Source organism: Podarcis erhardii (assembly GCF_964252035.2).
Source record: "Podarcis erhardii genome assembly, chromosome: 6".
Lineage (NCBI taxonomy): Eukaryota > Metazoa > Chordata > Lepidosauria > Squamata > Lacertidae > Podarcis > Podarcis erhardii.
In genome coordinates, this window is record NC_138510.1 from 11,777,377 (window position 1) to 11,797,907 (window position 20,531).

Consider the following 20,531-nt stretch of genomic DNA (forward strand, 5'->3'; position numbering starts at 1 on the left):
TTCTCATCACACTAGGCAATATCAACCCCACAGTTTGCACTGGAAGTGGGTAAATACAAGTGTCTCTCTGCTTCCCACCTGGTCCAGGTGCATGAGATGACCACATCCCACCTTCAAGCAACTGTGCTTCTGAATAAGCTGAAATTCTCCCATTTACCAGGGGCAGCCTCTATTTCAATCCCTATCCTTGATTTGCCTCTTAGGGGTATGTTGTAGGTATCAAGGTATTTTGTTTCATTTTTTTAAGTTACAGATTATACATCTGCCAAGTGTCCCTTGCGTATTTCACAGATACCATTTCTTTTGCCAGATTAAACATACCATTAAACTTTTTTTTCTTAGTAAATAATACTTATGGTGAGCTTGCTAACACATATGCTGCAGAAGTCAGTACAACAGAGATGGGGACCCTCATGGATACAACTTCCAGCATCCCTGCTCACGTTGTTCTTAATTCGAGTCAACTCTCAGTTAAGACTCATCCATTTTGCTGTCTACTTTTTTTGTTTAAAAAGTAGAGACATCACCTTGCCAACTCAGGTCCGTATAGTAAAAGCTATGGTTTTCCCAGTAGTGATGTATGGAAGTGAGAGCTGGACCATAAAGAAGGCTGAGCGCCAAAGAATGGATGCTTTTGAATTATGGTGCTGGAGGAGACTCTTGAGAGTCCCATGGACTGCAAGAAGATCAAACCTCTCCATTCTGAAGGAAATCAGCCCTGAGTGCTCACTGGAAGGACAGATTGTGAAGCTGAGGCTCCAATACTTCGGCCACCTCATGAGAAGAGAAGACTCCCTGGAAAAGACCCTGATGTTGGGAAAGATGGAGAGCACAAGGAGAAGGGGACAACAGAGGACGAGATGGTTGGATAGTGTTCTTGAAGCTACCAGCAGGAGTTTGACGAAACTGAGGGAGGCAGTGGAAGACAGAAGTGCCTGGCGTGCTCTGGTCCATGGGGTCACGAAGAGTCGGACACGACTAAACGACTAAACAACAATTTTGCTGTCTGCTGGCTCTCAGCCAGCAGCACTTGGGCCCATCTCCCCAAAGTACGTAAGCCACGTTTTGTGTTTGTAACACACAACGTGTTGTAAAGCCTCCCTTCTAGGATGTGTACTGTGAACAACTTGTGAGTCAACTGTTTGTATACTTATAAAGACAGACTCATGAGTCTTTATTGTATTTTAAGAGGGAGAAAAGGAGACACCAGGAATAATCCATTTTGGGAAGCCAGATTGGGTTAGTCATCTTGTAAAGATTCAAGCGAATCTAATCAACTAGCTTCTGTGAATATAGAGGGGATTTGCTCTGCTACTTTACTCACTAGTGTGAGTGAAGGAAGGATAATACTTAACAAATATTTCCTTACCTATTATCCTAAACATCCCCACACAAACTGTCATTGACACCACTATCTGGCTCTACAGACATTGAAGCTCTGGTGTCAGTTGTGCCAGAGTATTTGATGTTTCTGTGGTGGTGAGGTGAGGAAATCCACAGCATTGTCTCCAATGTCAAAGAGGGAGCTCTGGAGGGAAGCATGTCTGCTGGGATGCCCTCCATAGGATTGCAGTGTCAGGGAACCAATCCAAGCTTGCACTCTGGTGCATTTATCTAGCATAAAAAATAATATTACAAAAAGCACAGAGACTACATGAGAACAAACATGAATCACAAACCTTCCCTTTCAACAAAGCCTCCTTGTCTCCACCCCCAATATCTTCATGTCAAACCAAAACAATAACTCTCTTTCATCTTCATTTGTTGACAATGTGTTCTCATAGCATTAATTTCTCCCATGGTGTTTAAATAAGTTATGCATGTTCTCTGGTGTTCAAAAGCTAAGTAAACTGTGTGAACAAAACTGGTGGTGGGGCTGAGTGCCAGATCCATTCACTTTTCTGTAAAAAGAACAAGCTATGAAAGCAACAGAAGAAAAGGGAGCATTATACGCAGACATAGAGATTTTCTTTTTCTACAGGATCCTGCAGTTGTAATAAACCTGGGGTGGACTAGATGATGCTTCTCCATGATCTGGACCATGTATATATATATTGAGGGCCTCCAGAAGCCCATGCAAATCTATAATATTTGGATGTGGCCCAAGTCAGGGGTCACCAACCTGGTGCCCTTAGGTGACAGCATGCCCATCATTACGTCCTATGCAAGGTGCGGCTCAGATCAACATGTATCAGAATTTGCAACGATTGCTCAGACATCCATACATATACATTTCACAGCAGGATGCACACACCAAAAAATACAAGTGGGTCTGCACTGTGAGCACTACAAATCCCACAGTGACGCACATCCTAGGTTTGAAAAATGGTGCATATGCCTGTATGGAACCACACAATTTTAACATGTCCTCACTGGGAATACCTGGCTCTCTGGGAAACTTTTTGGGCAATCCTTCCTGCTCTTTTATCCAAACCAACTTCAGTAGAACAAGTCCCTGGGCTACAGGATTCATTCAAATCCCTAGCTTCACATCTCTGTGCCTCTGGTCCACTGCTTCCTGGCCAACACCTGCCTTGACATCGCAGGTGCACAATCACAGGCTTGATGACCCCTTGTCTATGGACCTCGGCATTGGCAGACAGAGGCTAGGACAGAACTGCATTTTTCTCCGAGATAAAGGCTAAAGTGATCTAGTTAACAGTTGCCACTACCTCGGAGAGCAATGCAGAAAGACTCCAAAAGCCACTGCCTCCTCATTTGGCTGAGAGCAGAACCAGTGAGTGTGAAACAATACCAGCTTTCACCTTACGCTACAGTTAGCAGTAACCAGTCCAGCCAGCTGGCAGTTCTCCCCTTCCAGCCAACCTGCTTTTGTTATTAGTCAGCCCCTGGCTAGAGAGACATCTGGACATTATTACCCAGCCAAGCATGGACCACCAGTCCATTTACATAATACAAGATCAGATTTTGTGTACCAGCTTAACGGCGCCTTTTGGATTGCTGTAGCTTTTTTCAGGGGACAGAATAAACCACCATTGTGAACCTAAGTGATGGGGTGTCTTAATGCATCCCTTGAAGGCCATTAATTTTATAGTTATTAGCTCCATAAAGGAAATATTATATGTTCTGCATGGCGATGCACTGCTTTGACTCCATGAAGAAATTAGGAATGGAGGAAGGGTTTTTTTTTTAATAAAATAAATAAAATAAAATAAAATAAAAATAAAATAAATACCCTCCCAAAAACCCACCATGTTATTCCTGACATTTTTGTTTCCCTGCCATTAAGCTTTACTCTTTTCAGTTCCTCTTCATACGTGTTTATTTGTCACATTTTTTAGCAACTTTTCAGCAATATGTTCTCATGGCAGCTTTCAATTAAAAGAAGAAAAAACCAGCATCAAACCTAACAACTGAAGGAATAAAAAACACAAGGGGAAACCTCCATCCCAGCAACATCCGCCAATAAAAAAAGAACAGTCAAACTATAAAACAACAATTAAAACGAACTGTATGAGAGCTGTGTAACATACAAAGTCTTTGCTTGGCAACAAAAGACGTCAAAGTAGAGGCCAGGAAAGCATTACTGTGGAGGGCATTCCAAACACCAGGGCAACAGACATATGCACACACAATTATGTTTTGGAAAGCAGTTTGTCCATCTGTTCTCCATGGGTTTGGCCGTCATTCGAGATATCATCACCAAACTTGGTAGAAGGTGTTGCTGAGCTGGGGGCACAGGTCACTGTCAATGTTTGGATGCTGACCGCCATTTTGAATCAAGGTGGCAGACTCAGCAGTGACTTTGGTGTGACATTTTTGGCAAAGGTTTGGATGCCTCTCAAGACACAGTTGCCAAATTTGGTGTGAGGGCTCATAGATGTTTGGGTGCTGGGTGTCATTTCAATTCAAAATGGGAGCTAGTGAACTAAAACATGACTTTTACCTCTCTTTGGCCATTTTGTTTAGCATAGGTTTGGCGACCTGTTGAGATATTGTCGCCAAACTTTGCATGAAGGTTCCCTCAGTGGGAGAAGATCACCTTCACTGATGTTTGCATGCTGGGTGCCATTTTGAATCAAGATGGCAGATCAAAACATGACTTTGGCATGACTTCACCTGATTTTTGGCGTGATGGGTCCAAACTCAACAACTGCACTATCCATTATTATTATTTATTTCACATATTCCTGGGCACCACAGGGCGCTCCCTATTGGTGTGGGGGGGCGTGTCTGATGGGATTAAAGGCAGCTTACAGATAAAGACAAGAGTTACTAAAAGCATAGAAAAAACAATAATTTTTAAAAATCGTGTAAACATTAATAGAAACAAAACTATATACATATATGAAATCTGCTTAAAACATACAAATAGTTACAATAAAAAAGTACAGCACCGGCCCTTTCATGAAAAGCAGTCAGTTCCCAAAAGCCTGTTGGGACAAGACGTTCTTCACTTGCTGGTGGAAGGACAAAAAAGAGGGAGCCACTCTAGCTTCTCCAGGGAGAGAGTTCCAAAGTCTGGGAGCAACCACTAGGAAGGCCCTCTCCTGCATCTCCATCCAGTGTGACTGTGAGGGTGACAGGACCGAGAAAAAGACTTCCTCTGAAGATGTCAAAATCCATGCACGTTTGTATGAAGGAAAGCCATTCCACTTCTGAGTGGGATGGTGTTGCGGTCAGACCACGTGGCCTCCACACACAGAGGGCGCTGGGGAAGCCCCGCCTCATGGCCCCCGGCCAGCCAATCCGGTTGGCCGGGGGTGTGGCTTACTCCTTTTAAACCACAGTGCCGCAAGGGGGATCTCCCTCTTGTTCCGGTTTCTGTGGATCTCCTGCCCTGCCTCCAGCCCGCTTTTCATGCATTCATCCTATTAGCCTTGCTATGGACCTCAGTTGGTCGCCTGTTGAAGGGGCCTGGTAGGAATTCTTTCCACCTGGCAAATTGGCACTGGCCATTTGGTTTTCTGCCTACCTCGTAGCAATCATCACAACTTTGTAAGGTTTGGCGGTTAGGCATTGGTAAAACCTTGTTCGGGGGAGGGGTGGGGTGGCCATCACCTGCCCCTCCATACTAAAGGGTATTCTGTTAAAGAAATCTGAGGGGCATGGTATCTGTCCGAAACCCAGATAGGGGCTAGGGCCATGGCATGACCCCTATCGGTGACCCTGGGGGAGATCCAAGTTGATGTGCATCAGCAGGGCTCCCCCTACTGGTGGTTAACCCTTGTGAGACTTCCTGCAGGTGGGCAGGAGTCAGATATAGTCGGTTCAATTCCAATGCCTAAGCCAATACTGCTCACATTCTGTAACAAAGTTGTGGCCTAAATTTTGCCCATTAACCTAAATATGGTGTCCACGTGTTATTATTCAACACAAAAGTGGGGGGCGGTCCAGGGTCTTGACACGCAATATGGTCTTTCAGATAGCTTTGACTTAAGCCATGTACAGCTTTATAGGTCATAACCAGCACTTTGAATTATGCCCGGAAACAGACTGGTAGTCAGTAAAGCAGTTCTAGTAAGGGAGTCATAAGAGATGTTATCACAGTTCCAGAACGCATCCCAAGCATGCCAAAATGTGCTCAAGGAGGCTGCAGAGCAGGACTGGCGAGGACTATGGGTTGAGGAAAAGGGGTCTGGGTTAGCATCTTTTGGGCCAGACCAAGAGGGTGGTATTGAGCCCACAAAACTGAGGTCACCAGACCCTGCACCAAGTTCATGGTGGTATTCAGGACAGGGCATGTACACATTCCCACCCCCAAACTGCCAGTGCTGGATTCATTTCTCAACCAGAATGGACTCCTTCATTACAGAGGAGCTCAGTTTCCTGCAATACTTAAGACAATGGCTGAGAAGGTACTGGATTTGCTGTTTTAGAAAAGTTTCCTGCTTGTAGATACTCCAGGGTACCTACTCAGGAGCACATCCACAAACCGTGTGGAGAGATGAAATGCGAAGAATTCAATTGAAGTTAGTCCGACAACAACAACAAAATACCTTTGCTTGCTAGGTTTTTTTTTTTTTTTTTTAAAAAAAATAATGCTAGTGGAGAAACAGAGTGATGTATGAATTCTATTCTACATGTACAAGACATTCAGCTGCCATTGGCAACTGTAAAGGTAACAAACAAGATTCTTTTTTATCTTATGTATGTATGTTTATATCCATTTTTAGCAAATAGGGTGAGATTTCATTTGGCATTGTCATGCAGAAGAAATGAAAGGTTTGTGGACCGAAAGCAGAATACACACACACACACACACACACACACACACACACACACACACACACACACTTGTTTGCTTAAATAATTACTGTGTTTGCATTTAGGTCACTGCCGAATTTGCCAGAACTGAAGCATCAGCAACCCTGAAAATCTGCAGTAACAGTAGACAAAACTACCATGTCCAATTTATTTCAGACTTTGATTTGCTTCTGCCTATTGATGTTAAGCTGTTCTCTTTGTCAGGGTGTCATCCCCTCTATTTCCTAGCATGTTCCCGTCCCCCTGTTGAAAAGCTATAATGGCTACCTATCAGCCATATTTACAAATAGTTGTAAGCTCCGTGGTGAATTTAATCAAGGGCAGCTTCGCATCGCGTCCTATTAGCATCAAAACACAAATTGCTATTCATGAACGATTTGTGTCAAAGTGCTCCGAAAAACTGGCATTTTTAGCTGCAAGATGCTCTCCTGAGCACAGGGCTTCAGCAAGGGCATTAAATTAATGTGTTTGCATAAAATGTGTTTGCTAATTGACAAAGAAATGGGAATTGGGCATCTGACTTCTACTTTAAAGATAATGAACAGCATTGGGAAGGAATATATGCACAGGTAGACAAGATCACCTCTTTGCTCCTAAAAAAAAAAAAAAGTATCATAATTTCGGAAGCAAACAGGAACCAATCCTAACAGGCGGCTTGAAGTGCCAGATCAAACTGTTTGATCATCGGCACTTCCAAAGGCAAACAGAGGCTGTGGCACATTTGCGACCTTTATCAAAACAGGCGGCACACAATCAAGAATGCTATGTTTGCTTAGGAACTCATTAGATAAAATTACCTCCCCATTTACAGAACAGTATACAATTGCAGGGTGGTTTTTATTTTTTATTTTCTGTTAATCAGCTAGTTAAGCAAGAAATTCATTACTTTCTGGGAGGGGTGGTTTCAGTTAACAGGAGGGCTGCATAGAACAGTTCGCATTAGAGTCAATTAGTAAGAAAAATTGTCAATTTTGGCAAGCACGCAGGATTCGTTGGTTGACAGACGGGGAAAAGACTGAGTGAGAGACTAACACAGACATCTCATAATGACCAAAAAAAGGGGGGGGGGGGAGAAGGAAGGGAAGGAAAGAAGGCAGGTGATAAGAGATTTGCAGAATGTTCAGTGCAATTGCACTTTGCAAATCTGGTGTGCTATAAGGGGGTGTTTATAAAAGTCAGAGGTGGCCAGTTTTTTTACTCTTAGAGGACATTTGTTTTTGCAAATAAGAGTTTGGAGACCAGAAGTACATAATTTGTTTCAGGTTCTGTAATAACGTTGGGCTCATCTAGCACAATGGTCTTCCACTGGTCTAGACCTGACTCCCAGGCTGCAACATGGAGGCCATATTCATGTTTTCACATTTGTCTTGTATGTAATAGTGCTAATAATGCACATTATTAATCCTCAAATGGCAATTCACAGAAATATGCATCTTATTAAAAAATGGCTCGTGCCCTTCTCCTGCCACATTGCAGCACTCATAGGAGCTGTTATAATGAGTGCCTCGTCAGATTAACGCGTCTTAGTCTGGACACGCACTCCGTGCTCCTTTGGCTTGGTCAGCCTAAACTGGAATTCAGCATGGCAGCAACAGCTTTGCTGTAACCCATCTGATGTGAACTTGCAACCCAATGGTGGGTCCCAACCTGCTGGTTGAAGATCTATGATCTAGCAGTAGGGGTTTGCTGGTTATGGAGCATCAGTGAAACAGCAGCATTAGATACAAAATCCAATGAGAAGTAGGGATAGTAACATAAGATCAGCCCGGTTTGATCAGCTGAACAGCCCATTGAGCCCAGCACATTGTTCTCAAAGTGGCCTATGGGAACCCCACAAGCAGAACCTGAGTGCAACAGTGCTCTCCCCACCTGCATCAGATGGACAGGTGTAATAATGTGGCCCTCTCCATCAGCATGTCTGAGGACTGCTTCCTCTTGGCTTCTTCTCTGGCACAACTGCCTCCATCAGTGATCATTTCTCCTGCAGACGTGCATTCATAAAAGGCATATGCTCTTCTGCTATGGCTATGGCTTCTCTCCTCAACGGAAGAATGCACCAGCACTACGGATGGTTCGAGGTCCAGCTCCGAGGGCCTTCTGGCAGTTCCCTCACTGCAAGGAGTGAGGTTACAGGGAACGAGGCAGAGGGCCTTTTCAGTAGTGGCGCCTACCCTGTGGAACGCCCTCCCATCAGATGTCAAGGAAATAAACAACTATCTGACTTTTAGAAGACATCTGAAGGCAGCCCTGTTTAGAGAAGTCTTTAATGTTAGAGAAGTCTTTAATATTTTATCGTGTTTTTAATATTCTGTTGGAAGCCGCCCAGAGTGGCTGGGGAAACCCAGCCAGATTGGGGGGATGATAAATATTATTATTATTATTATTATTATTATTATTATTATTATTATTATTAGGTTGAACGGTCTTCTAGTTTATTCCTTAGGCTTCTGCTGTAATTTGCTTGAAGGCTGCAATCCTTTCTCATTCACTCCTTTATAACTGCTTTTTAAATGTTTTTGAAAGAGATGTTATTGCACTGCATTGCTTTCATTTCTTCTGCTCAGTGCGAAACCACCTACATTGCATGTCTTGAGCCCCATTCAACTCCAGTAATCTCTGGTTATAGCACTATAGATAGCAAAAGGTGGGGAAGACCCTTCCCCTCCCCTTCTGGAAGGCTGCGGCTGCCCATCAAGGAAGACATTACTGAGATAGAGACATCAACCACCTGCCTCCATCTAAAGTAGCTTCGAAAGGGTACTGTAAACATAAAGCACACAATCAAAGCAAAATTAAGCATGCATAAGTACCATTAATTTAAGTGAGTGAATAGAGCACATAGTTAAATCTCTCTTATTGCAAGTAATATGATTTAATGGTGCTTAACTTTGGCTGGATCACACCCAAAAATACAGTTCTAAGTCTAGCTGTGTTGCAGAAAAAAAACAACAACTCAATAGTACCTTAGAGATTAGCTAATTTGTTGTAGCATGGGCTCTCGTAGGCAAGAGTTTTACTTCATAAGATGAATGGAAAGTGAAAATATAGGCACCCAGAAGTCCAGAGGTGACATCTCAATCCATGAGGTTGTCTACCACCGTGGCTAGGTGATGGCCCAAGCAAGAGGAGGTCATAAATTGCAAGGGTTCCAAGCAGATGGTAAGGCAAGATCAGAACCTTGGAGAGGGTTCTAGATATGCATTTCAGAACCACAGTTGGTGATCATAGAGCTGAGGAGGAACATGCAAGTTGCCTCAACAATGTCTTGGGGCACCTGGCAGATTTTTACACCGTAGGCTTAGGATTTATGAAATTCAGGGCCCATTTCCTGAATTCTGCATCAGGGCATTTAAAGGCCTGGTGTCTTCTTGTGCAGCCATTTGCTTCGACTAGGCCCTGAGTTTTTAGTCTGGGGAGATACCGCCACAAGGCTCCCCTGATCCTCAAAGGAACCTGTGGACCTCTGCTATCAGAGTCTGGGGGCAGAGTTGTCTCCTTGGGATTAAAGGGAAGAGCTGGGGTCTCGGGTGTCTGCTGCTGCATATAGGGCAGACCAGAAAGAGGAGGCATCTCCTCCTTGGGGCTGCCAGTGGAAAAGAAAGACCCTGCCTCCAAGGATTCCTGGTCTGCAGCCATGACAAGTGGTGTGTACTGTTATGCAAGTGAAATGAACAATTAAGAATCATGATTAAAATAACATAACATGTTTAAAACATAGCCTTTTCTCTTTGCGTCATTTGCCATAGTTGAATGTCCTGGTAATATCTGGGGACTTTACAATCATTCTGAGCTTAGATTGCTGTTAGCAGGGCATGAAGTGAATGATATGAGCCGTCAAGACAATGTTGAAAAAGGACTCAGTCTGAATCATGTAGTAAAAGTTTCCAAATGTCAAAAGTATTTCTTAAATTTTAAAAAAAACACCCTAGAATTGCACTTTTTTTGTTTTTGTTCCTAAAGTTGTCGCTCGCTGTGTTGGCAGTCATGAAACACATTGTCAAACGTCTCCTAAGATGAAATTTAGAGACCTTCATATTTACCATCTAATTGCAAAGCTTCATCTGAAAACTAGATTTCTCCCATGTCAGTTAACCTGAAACAGGAATACAGCTGGAGAAGGGGGCAGAGAGCGATAAGAGCATCTGTTCCAAGCACACCTAGAGAAAGTGTGCAAAATGGAAAGCAACATTTATACAATAGCCTGAAAGTTATTTGGGAGGAGGATCTCAGTAGCACAAGCGGAAGCATCTTTCCAATGCCATTTGGGTTTGTCAGAAACTTCATGTCAGATGGGATGAGCCTGGGATATAGGGTTGTTGTTTTTTATGTCAGTGTCTTACATTCTGGAAGAGTTGCTATTGCCATGAGAAATAACCTAATGGAGATCCACCAAATGACCTGCTTATTGAGCATTCATCCTGATTTAATTGCATAAAGCTTATATTGTGGTTAGACTATGCCCACACACACAGCATACATTCAAAGAACTATTATCCCAGTTTAACAGTCATGGCTACCTTCAAATAATATTGAGAACTGTAGTTTGCTAAGGGTGTGACTCCTGTTTGTCTCCCAGAGCTACAATTCCCAGAGTGGTTTAATATTCAATTCATCTAGCAATTTTCACTCCGTAAGGCGAACAGGAGTTTCCTAATAACTCTCAGCACCAGTAATAAAATACAATTCCAATAATTCTTTGGGAGAAGCTATGATTGCTAAAATGGTATAATCCTGCTTTAAATATCTGACCCAAATGTGGCCTATGTCCAGTTGTTCTTGAGCATTTGTTCTGATTTGTTTATGACAAAGAACATTCATTTGGAATAGTCTTCCCTGTATCATTCATTTTTCAAAGCATTTCCATTTTCCAAACCACAAAAAGCGTTGTTGTTTTTCTCCTTGGTGCTCAGGTGGCAGAGAGCTTTCATTTCCATTGTGCAAACCTAATGCTTTGGTATGTGCTTGAATTCCTCCTGCAAAATATTGACAGTCTGGAGGCACCCATTGTCAGCTTCTCCCAACTGACCCAACATTACCAAAGCAATGTCGCAGCAGCGCTGCTAAGCAAGCATCTGCCAGAAGAGGCCCTCAATATGTTCTAGAGGTGATGAGAGACCTCTTTATGGAGCAACTCTTTTGGCTGTTGAACCACACCTTAAGCAGGATGGAGAAGTTCTGCACAATCAAAGAGCTGCAAGCAAGTGAGTTCAAGACCCATTCAAATTAATTGACCTAAATTAGTTATATTCCTTAGTTTCAAGAGGGTCTATTCTTAGCACAACTAAAGTGGTTGTATGCAAACCAAAAATAGCATCTACGGACATTGGTTCTATGCTCTCCAGTCGACAAGAGAAGGAAAATGTGACTGACGGGAACAGAGGAAGTTGCCTTATATTAAGTCAGACCAATGGTTCACCTAGCTCACTGTTGTGTAAACTGACTCCAGGGTTTCAGGTAGGGAATCTCTCCTGCTCCTACCTGGGGATGATGGAGATTGAACCTGGGAGCTTCTGCATGCAAGGCTATTACTCTACCGTTGATATAAACTATGGAACTTGCTCCCACAGGAGGCAGTGATGGGGGCCAACTTGAGAAGTGAAAAATTCAGAGAGGGTAAGGCTCCCAATGGCTACTGGCCTGTTAAGATATTCCGTTCCACCTTAAGAGGAACAGGCTGTTGTGTGTCACATGCCTGTTTACACTCCAGCACAGCTTGCTGTGAACTTCCGTTTTGTGTATAGCTTTTGCTTATGTTGCTTGCTTGGACACGAAAGGGAGAAGACATGTTTTACCCTTTGTCTGAATAAACTGCTTGTAAATATGCTTCACACAGCCTCTATCTGCCCTTCTGTTGTGAAGAGTTTTTTACTCTGCTGGCTTGCGTGCTCAGCTTCTGAAGCTTGAGTCTCAGTTACATGCTGATCCAAAGACTGGAGATTGTCTGCCAACCGGCCGGTGCGCTAGAGCCAGCTGGGGGCCTTATTCCTTGGAAGCATCCCAACATGGTCATGATGGCTATGCTCTGCCTCTGTGGTTGGAGGCAGTACAGTGGTACCCCGGTTTACATATGCTTGAGGTTACATATGCTTCAGCTTACAGACTCCGCTAACCCAGAAATAGTACCTCGGGTTAAGAACTTTGCTTCAGGATAAGAACAGAAATCATGCTCTGGCAGCGTGGCAGCAGCGGGAGGCCCCGTTAGCTAAAGTGGTGCTTCAGGTTAAGAACAGTTTCAGGTTAAGAACGGACCTCCGGAACGAATTAAGTACGTAACCAGATGTGCCACTGTAAAGCTTCCGAATACCAGTTGATGGAAACCACAGGGGATGAGAATGCTCTCATGCTTGGGTCCTTCTTACAGGTTTCCTAAGGGTTTCTGGTTGGTCTTCGTGAGAAGAGGATGCTGGTCGAGGTGGGCTGCTGGCCTGATTCGACAGAACTCTTTTACAGCCCAGTGCTTTAAAAACAACAACAACACCCCGCAATGTTTCAGGTTGTGTTCCTTCCTATAAAGCTCTTCTCAAGGTTACTCTTAAAACTCCTGCCTCTGGAAACTTGCTTATATAGAATCTCATATATTTTAACCATGAGGAATCATCACAGCAGTGATTGTGTATGTTGTGTGTTGGTGTTCTTTATGGCGCTTTTGTTTACATCAACTTTTTGATGCGGCATAATGTGACATTGGCAGGCAGAAATAAGAAACAGGGAAACTGGAGGTCAAAGGGCTGCGATCAGGAAGGGTAAGAAACATATATCATGAGCAGGCGTACCTGGGTCTCTGTGTTTGTTTTCTTTTGTTCAAGAGAAGTGATTTATTAGTGCATGGGTGGCTCGGTTTTATGAAAGACAGGCAGCAAACAAATTTCACCTTGGGGTGAGATTTTAATACATTTCAGGACCTTGACAAGATTAGCATATTATCTCTTCAATGCCTTATACCTTGAGCAAATGAGAGCTCTGTCAAAGTGAACATATTTGTGTGTTAACAGATCTATTTATGAGTATGGCTTGCCTGGGTGATGTGGCAGAAAGTACCTCACATATAACAAGATGGATGTATATATCTGTCTTAGCCTGGCCTCAGTTGTTTATGCTCTGATGGCCTCCCATCTGGATTACTGTACTGTGCTGTAAATGGGGCCGCCCTTGAAGATAGGCCGGAGGCTGCAGCCAGTGCAGAATGTGGCTGCTAGGTTGGTAAGTGGGATAGCAGGATGGGGGTGTTATGTACTGAAGTTCTCACCCTGGGCCAGCAGGGGGATACTGTAGATAGTTATGCAAATGAAGGGTCGAAAGTGACGTTCAGTGATTGGATAGTTTTAGAAAATGGCAACAGTTACATTGTTCTGGAGCTCTATATAAGCAGGCTGACTGAGCTCCTCAATTCAGTTCTGTTCCAGCTTACAAATAAAGAGCTGCTTTGGAAGAATCGCTGTGTCGTCTGATATGTTTGCCCACAACTTAACAGGGACCATGAGACATCAGACCTGAAAGCATTGTGCTGGCTACCAGTGAGCGACTGGGCCCAATTAAAGATGTTAATACTAGCATATAGTGCCCTCTTTGGCCTGGTGAGGTTGTCTCACTCATTATTGACTTTCAAGAGGAATTTTTGGCTTCATGGGCAAAAGTGTACCTACATGAGACAACTCTGATTGGTGGGTGGGACAACCTACCTATCAATTGTATGGTAGCATCATGACATCAGCTGACCCACCCACCTGTCAAAATCTATTACACAGTGATTGTTTGGGTGTTTGGGTTGACGTTTGATTCCACAGTGGTTCCCAAGTGATCAACAGTCAACCAGCTGTTGGGAACTGAAGGATCAGCCCTCTGTCAGCTGCAGAAGAGCCCAAGCCCACCTTCCCTTGCCAATGCACCCTTTAAAACTCCTGATTACACAATCAGCCATGTTTCTACCTGCCCCACATCTGATGTGGGGTCTCACGGGCCAAATTTGCACCCCTGCTGGACCACATCTGATCCTTGACCTGGAGGTTCCCTTCCCCAGCATAGGACACATGGTGGTTGCTTAACAAAGATGTAACTCCTCAACAACCTATCTAGTATTTGTGGTTTTGATCAACTGACTTTCCTTAAGCCAGCAAATACACGCTTCCTAAGATATCCACAAGGAAAGCCCTTATAAGCCATGCCCAGCAAAAAGAGAGAAATAAAAAGGCTTCCCCTTTTCCCTGGGAATGCAATTTCATTCAAGTGTATCTTTCATAAATGCTGACATGAGCTAGAAGGCCAAATTATTCATTTCATAAACAAGGTTTTCTCTCTCTCCCCATTTCTTCCTTTTGCAGAATATACCCACAGGCGCCATCAACACATTCAACTGTAAAAATAGCCAGTTGGATGAGAACAGTGTGAAAAAACTTTTATCTTAAGTATTTACTGTTATTCCAGAATATCACTCCACTTTCGTGGAGGGGGGGGGAGAGGCGGTAATTCAGCACTCTGGTGGTAAATCTGTGACCTCATTTGCATTTTCTAATTGAATTGCTATCAGGTTTCTTGCAAGAGTGAACAACCAAAAAGAGAAAACGGGGGGGGGGGGTCCACCCTGAAAAGTTCTTACAGTTTCATAACACCACTTGGATTAGCTGGGGGGAGAGAGAGAGAAAGCTTACTTTATGGGTCTGTTTAGCATGAAAAATATTGTTAGTTCATGGAATGCCATAGACTTTGCCATTGAACAGACAGCCTCAAGAAGCTGGGATTTCTCCTACATCAGCTGCCATTTGAAGTGCCCCACAATGTCTTGGAATGTTGCTACATCAGGCATTGTAGGGAATTTTCAATGACAGACAACGTTCAGATCTAAACCCCATCACAGGGAGCCAGGATTAATGCTAACAGGGGTTCCTACTGAACTGCTTGTGCCCAGGCTTCTCCCCACAGATATTGCCGCCATTCTGCTTAAACATATCCTGAAATGTTTGCTGGGGAGAGGGATGAAAATACTATGCTTTGTTTCAAGGGGGGTGACCGGGACGCAGCTTCTCATTGGGCAAGACGACAGAGTCCAATTAAAGAGCAAGAAATGGTGAATTATTTAGCTTATCATCAATTTATCATCACCACCATATGGATTTTCTGCCTTAAGCACCAACATGTTTTGGTCCATCTCTGTAAGTGGAAAAGGTTACTTGGCAACTAATAAACAACTGCATCTCCTTTAGGCAATGTGAAGCAAAGCAAATAACACCACATGCACGGTCAGTTATCTCTGGATTTACAAAAAATTATATAGGCTGTCCAATGATATTGTCCCCTGGTCAGGTCACTTTTCTGGGTATTGACACTTTGATATTGTAGAGCACGCCACTAAGGCAGGCATAGGCAAGCTCAGCCCTCCAGATGTTTTGGGACTACAACTCCCACCATCCCTATCTAACAGGACCAGTGGTCAGGGATGATGATGGGAATTGTAGTCCCAAAACATCTGGAGGGCCAAGTTTGCCTATGCCTTCTCTAAGGCAAGGATAGAGAACCTGTGCCCCCCCCCATTACTCTGAGCCAGTATGACTTATAAGGGGTGATGGGAGTTGTCGTCCAATCACATCTAGGGGGCCACAGGTTCTCCACTATGATCATGCAGCTCTGGAATCAACTGGCACTGGGAAAACATGGGCTCAATCTCAAACAAGGTGCTGTAGGTTGTAGGTCAGAGAAGTTCTATTGAGATTAATGAACCTAAGTTTAGCATGTTCATTAATTTTCAGCAGGTTTACTCTGATTAGGACTAGCATTAATGAGCTGGAGGATCAAGGCCACTGACTAGACAGAAGTTGAACCCTGAGAAGACCTAGAATTGCTATTTTATTATCATCCTTGCTGGAAGTTGCAAGTGGGCAAAGAGTGCTGTTGCTTTCAGTCCCAGCTTGCAGGCTGGCCACTGTGGATGCTGGATTAGATGGGCCTGATCCAGCAGGCTTATGTTACATCCTTACTATGTTCTGATTATTGAAGAAGGTTTTGCTTAATCAAGTGTGTGTGTGTGCTATTTGCATGCCTATTAAGACATCCAATCCTCCAATTGCATCATGCAGAACTACAGTCTAACTGTAGATTCACCATATGAAGAATTCTTTGTCTACTCTTGTCCTCAGAGAAACATGTGAGAGGAGACCTAGCATGTAACAAAAAGCATATTTTAATTACTGCAAAAAACAACAAGACAACAACTCTGTGCATAACCTTCAGTGGCCGCTAAGTGTGTGCATGTTTGTTTTAATTCTATTGGATTTCTGAAAAACAACATACCAGATCAATTTCCCTGAACAGACGTGTCAGGGTCAGTGCTTCAAAAGCACTGGGATTTTGACTTGATAATGTTTAGTTTCAGTGCTGTTTGATATCCTTCAAATAATCCCATGAACCTGTTTCATTTCTTTTGCAAACAAAACTCTTGTTTTGTTCATAAAAGCGAAGCAGGAAGCTTTAAATGAAGCAGAAGCTCAGCCTCCCACTATGATGACACACAATAATACAGTCTGTGACCTTGTCATTAGTCTTGTTTTCCACTGTTTTTTCACCCTCCAACTACACACTAATAAGGCTTTTAAGAAAAGAATGATGTGAATTTAAAAAAGCCAGAGTTCTCTCTGTCTTGAACCAGAGTTCAGCTTGTATTAATATTCTACAAATTTCCAATCAAATATTTTGCTAAAGTTGAAATGCACTGCAGCTTGTATTCTTTTCGCCAGGGAGAAATTTTAAGTAGCTCACTCGAGACGACAGTGTGATCTGTAATACTGAAACGAAATGTGTTCCTATTTGCAGAGCATAGGGCACTCCAGCTCAATTGCAAAAAGCATGAAAACAGTGTTGCTCTATGACGGACTCAGTTTCAATAGAATCATAGAAGCATAGAGTTGGAAGGGACCCTGAAATTCATCTACTCCAAACCACTGCAATTCAGGAATATGCCGCTGTCTCATGCAGGGATCAAACCTGCAACCTTGCCATTATCAGCACCATCAGCCAGTGTGGTGTAGTGGTTAAGAGCGGTAGACTCGTAATCTGGTGAACCGGGTTCGCTTCCCCGCTCCTCCACACTTCTCTCAGCCTCACTCACCTCACAGAGTGTTTGTTGTGGGGGAGGAAGAGAAAGGAGATTGTTAGCCGCTTTGAGACTCCTTAGGGTAGTGATAAAGCGGGATATCAAATCCAAACTCTTCTTCTTCTTCATGCTCTAATCAACTGAGCTATCTAGACACAAAAATTACCCCTTCTTCACTCCCTTCTTCACTATCCCACTCAGAGGACGTTGTTCCCCCATCACCCTCAGACCCAGGGGATGGCTGCCCTCTAGCTACATGGCCACACAAGAATTGCAGACTGCTCACCAAGGGTGGCATGATCACTGGAAAAGAAGGCCTTCCCAAACTCCAGATAACATCTCCAAAAGCTCAGCTAGCAGTTCCTATTGGGAGCTGTTCAGGGTTCTGATTTGCCTTGCACTGCCCTGAGCTGACCTGAAGCAGCTTTGGGTATGCATATATGGGTATGATGTTTAGTGGGAATCTCTTTTCTTGTAACTTGAACGCATTGGTCCAAGACCTACCTTCCAGAAAAGGATTGACAGATGAATGTTCTGTCTCTGACTGAAGACCTTTAGGGTGGTAGAGTCACCAGGTATCTGATTAACATCTCTTACCATTAAGCAGTTTAAAATAAAATCTACAGGAGGAGAAGGAGGAGTTTGAATTTGATATCCTGCTTTATCACTACCCGAAGGAGTCTCAAAGCGGCTAACATTCTCCTTTCCCTTCCTCCCCCCAAACAAACACTCTGTGAGGTGAATGAGGCTGAGAGACTTCGGAGAAGTGTGACTGGCCCAAGGTCACCCAGCAGCTGCATGTGGAGGAGCGGGGAAGCGAACCTGGTTCACCAGATTACGAGTCTACCGCTCTTAACCACTACACCACACTGGTGTACAGTCTATAACATAAAGTTGCTATATCTGACCTGGCCTCTGGAGTGAGCGGAAAACAAGTCTTTGCCCTCTTCAGATATTTTAGAGTATTATGCCATCCTGCTCCCCCCAACCCCCTCAAGTCTTCACTTCCGCAAGCTAAACACAACCTGTTCCTTAAGTCCTTCACAAAATCCCCCTCCCCCGCCCCGTCCCAGAGCCTATGCAGTCATTGCTTTCCCTAAAGGTCAGGATGAGCTGGCAGCTAATTTTCTAAAAGCGGTCCCTCCAACCTGACAGTCCTCCATCTCTAGATAATAAATCTTCAGGTTGGAAGTCTGGATTACTTCTTCAATAGCAAATGGCACGTCTGCAAAGCTACAGGGCCAAAGAGTGGGATCAATGAAGGGAAATTTATTGCCGTGGGATTCTCTGCTGAAGAGCCTCAGGTATACATATTCAGATGTCGGCAACACAGGCAGAGTCAGAGTCAATGTAAAAAGAGGGGCTTGGCGGAAGCTCCAGGAGCAGAGGAGAATTAAGCTTCCCTTTCCACCCATTTGTCTGAAGGCTGTATCTCAACCAAAGGGGACGATACATCACCACAAAAGAGGACGTGAAGGCAGGAAGTGGGTGAGAAATTCTCCCCAGTTCACCAAAGTTCAATCTAAAGGATGATCGAGTGGCCTTTTAAGAATAAGGAAGAACCCAGCTCAAAAGTCAATTCCCCCCTTTAGCTACATTAACCTGAAAGCCTGCACACGGGGAATAGAATTCACAGCCATGAAATGATTCACAAGGGTCTCACTACTGCGTGTTGCTATGCCTGTTTGGAAAAACATGCCTGGTCTGATTTATTTATTTATTGCTCACATCTCCCGCCCGCCTTGTTCCTAATGTTTGGATGGCCAACAGCAAGATGAGGTACCATTTTGGGATCGATCCAGAGCCCTAGGTTCTTAAACAAAGACTAAAAATAGCAATAACACCCTCCTTCACCCCAGCCTGGGTTTATTCCTGGCCACAAAGGCTGTTGGGAAATTGAGCAAACATCGTAGCCCTTGGTTTGCTGTCTACTATGAATGCAGGGGCAATGGCTGTTGGTGGATGAAAAGAGGCAGGAAACCGTTCCACTGTTCATTGATTCTATTGAATAATTGCTTCCTCTCTAGACACTTCCCCCTAGCCTAGCTAGCCTAGAGAGCCAGTGTGGTGTAGTGGTTAAGAGCGGTAGTCTCGTAATCTGGGGAACCGGGTTCGCATCTCCGCTCCTCCACATGCAGCTGCTGGGTGACCTTGGGCCAGTCACACTTCTTTGAAGTCTCTCAGCCTCACTCACCTCACAGAGTGTTTGTTGTGGGGAAGGAAGGGAAAGGAGATTGTGAGCCGCTTTGAGACTCCTTAAAGGGAGTGAAAGGCGGGATATCAAATCCAAACACCTCCTCTTCCTCTTCCTCTTCTTCTTCTTCTTCTTCTTCTTCTTCTTCTTCTTCTTCTTGAAATGGACATTTTTGGTTGATTCAAACATGATACAGTCTGTCTTGGATTGTACCATTTCAGACTGCAGGTGAAGGATCTGTTTCTGGGATTTATTTATTTTTAAACACCCCGCAGGTCATGGAGAGTTAGCACATTAGGGAGAAGAGTCTATATTGCTTGTTAACATGGAGACCTTTTAAATATACGATCTCCACATTCCAGCCAAGATATTAGCATGCACTGTTTCTGCACATTTTAATTGACCATTAGAGATTGTGGAGGCCTATAATGATGTACAAGGTCCTTTGAGCACAGTGCCCCAAGCCTTTCTGGGCTATAGGCCAAAATACTAACACCCTGCACCAAGGCCAGATTAAGGTGGTGGTGGTGAAATTCCCATAATAAGCCCCCCACCCGCTGCCCCCACAAAAGCTTGAAACAATGTGCCACAAAAGAGTCTTGTGGCATCATAAAGCCAACAAATTTATTGGCAATTCTCCCCCTCCCCTTCTCTGAATTGCTATCATTGTTATTTTTACCTTGTGTCCCTTGTGTTGTGATTTTTCTCCCACCAGTAACCTGACCATAGTTTCCCAGCTTTCTACGGCCTGGTGGTCCCATGCCGTCACCATAAATATTGTCTGCTCCGAGGGGATTTGCACCTGTTGGGTGGCGTAGATAGTCCCATCTGTCCTCACCTTGAAGTCCAAGTTGTCGGTTTCGTATTGGATTCCTTTACTCTCAGAGCAGCCGCTAAATTTCACTGGGGAAAAGGAGACAAAAGAGAGGGCGGTGGTTATTGAAACTGTTATTATGCCCTCGATGTGTGCAGCACTTATCAGGGTAATGTAAGCAACAGCAACAAAATCAAGATAGGTTCCTGCTGTGA

General features: G+C 43.9%; 1 protein-coding gene across 8 annotated transcripts in view; it reads right to left on the bottom strand.

Moving 5' to 3' along the window:
* CDH4 (cadherin 4) overlaps positions 1-20,531 on the bottom strand; it is an 812,930-nt gene that overhangs the window by 309,204 nt on the left and 483,195 nt on the right. For 4 of the 8 annotated variants that reach the window (XM_081867610.1, XM_081867611.1, XM_081867617.1 and 1 more), the window contains one exon: positions 20,182-20,405. In XM_081867610.1, the coding sequence (XP_081723736.1) occupies positions 20,182-20,405 (224 nt within the window). The remainder of the gene's footprint in view (positions 1-20,181; positions 20,406-20,531) is intronic. The other 4 variants (XM_081867616.1, XM_081867615.1, XM_081867614.1 and 1 more) reach the window with 2 other exon arrangements.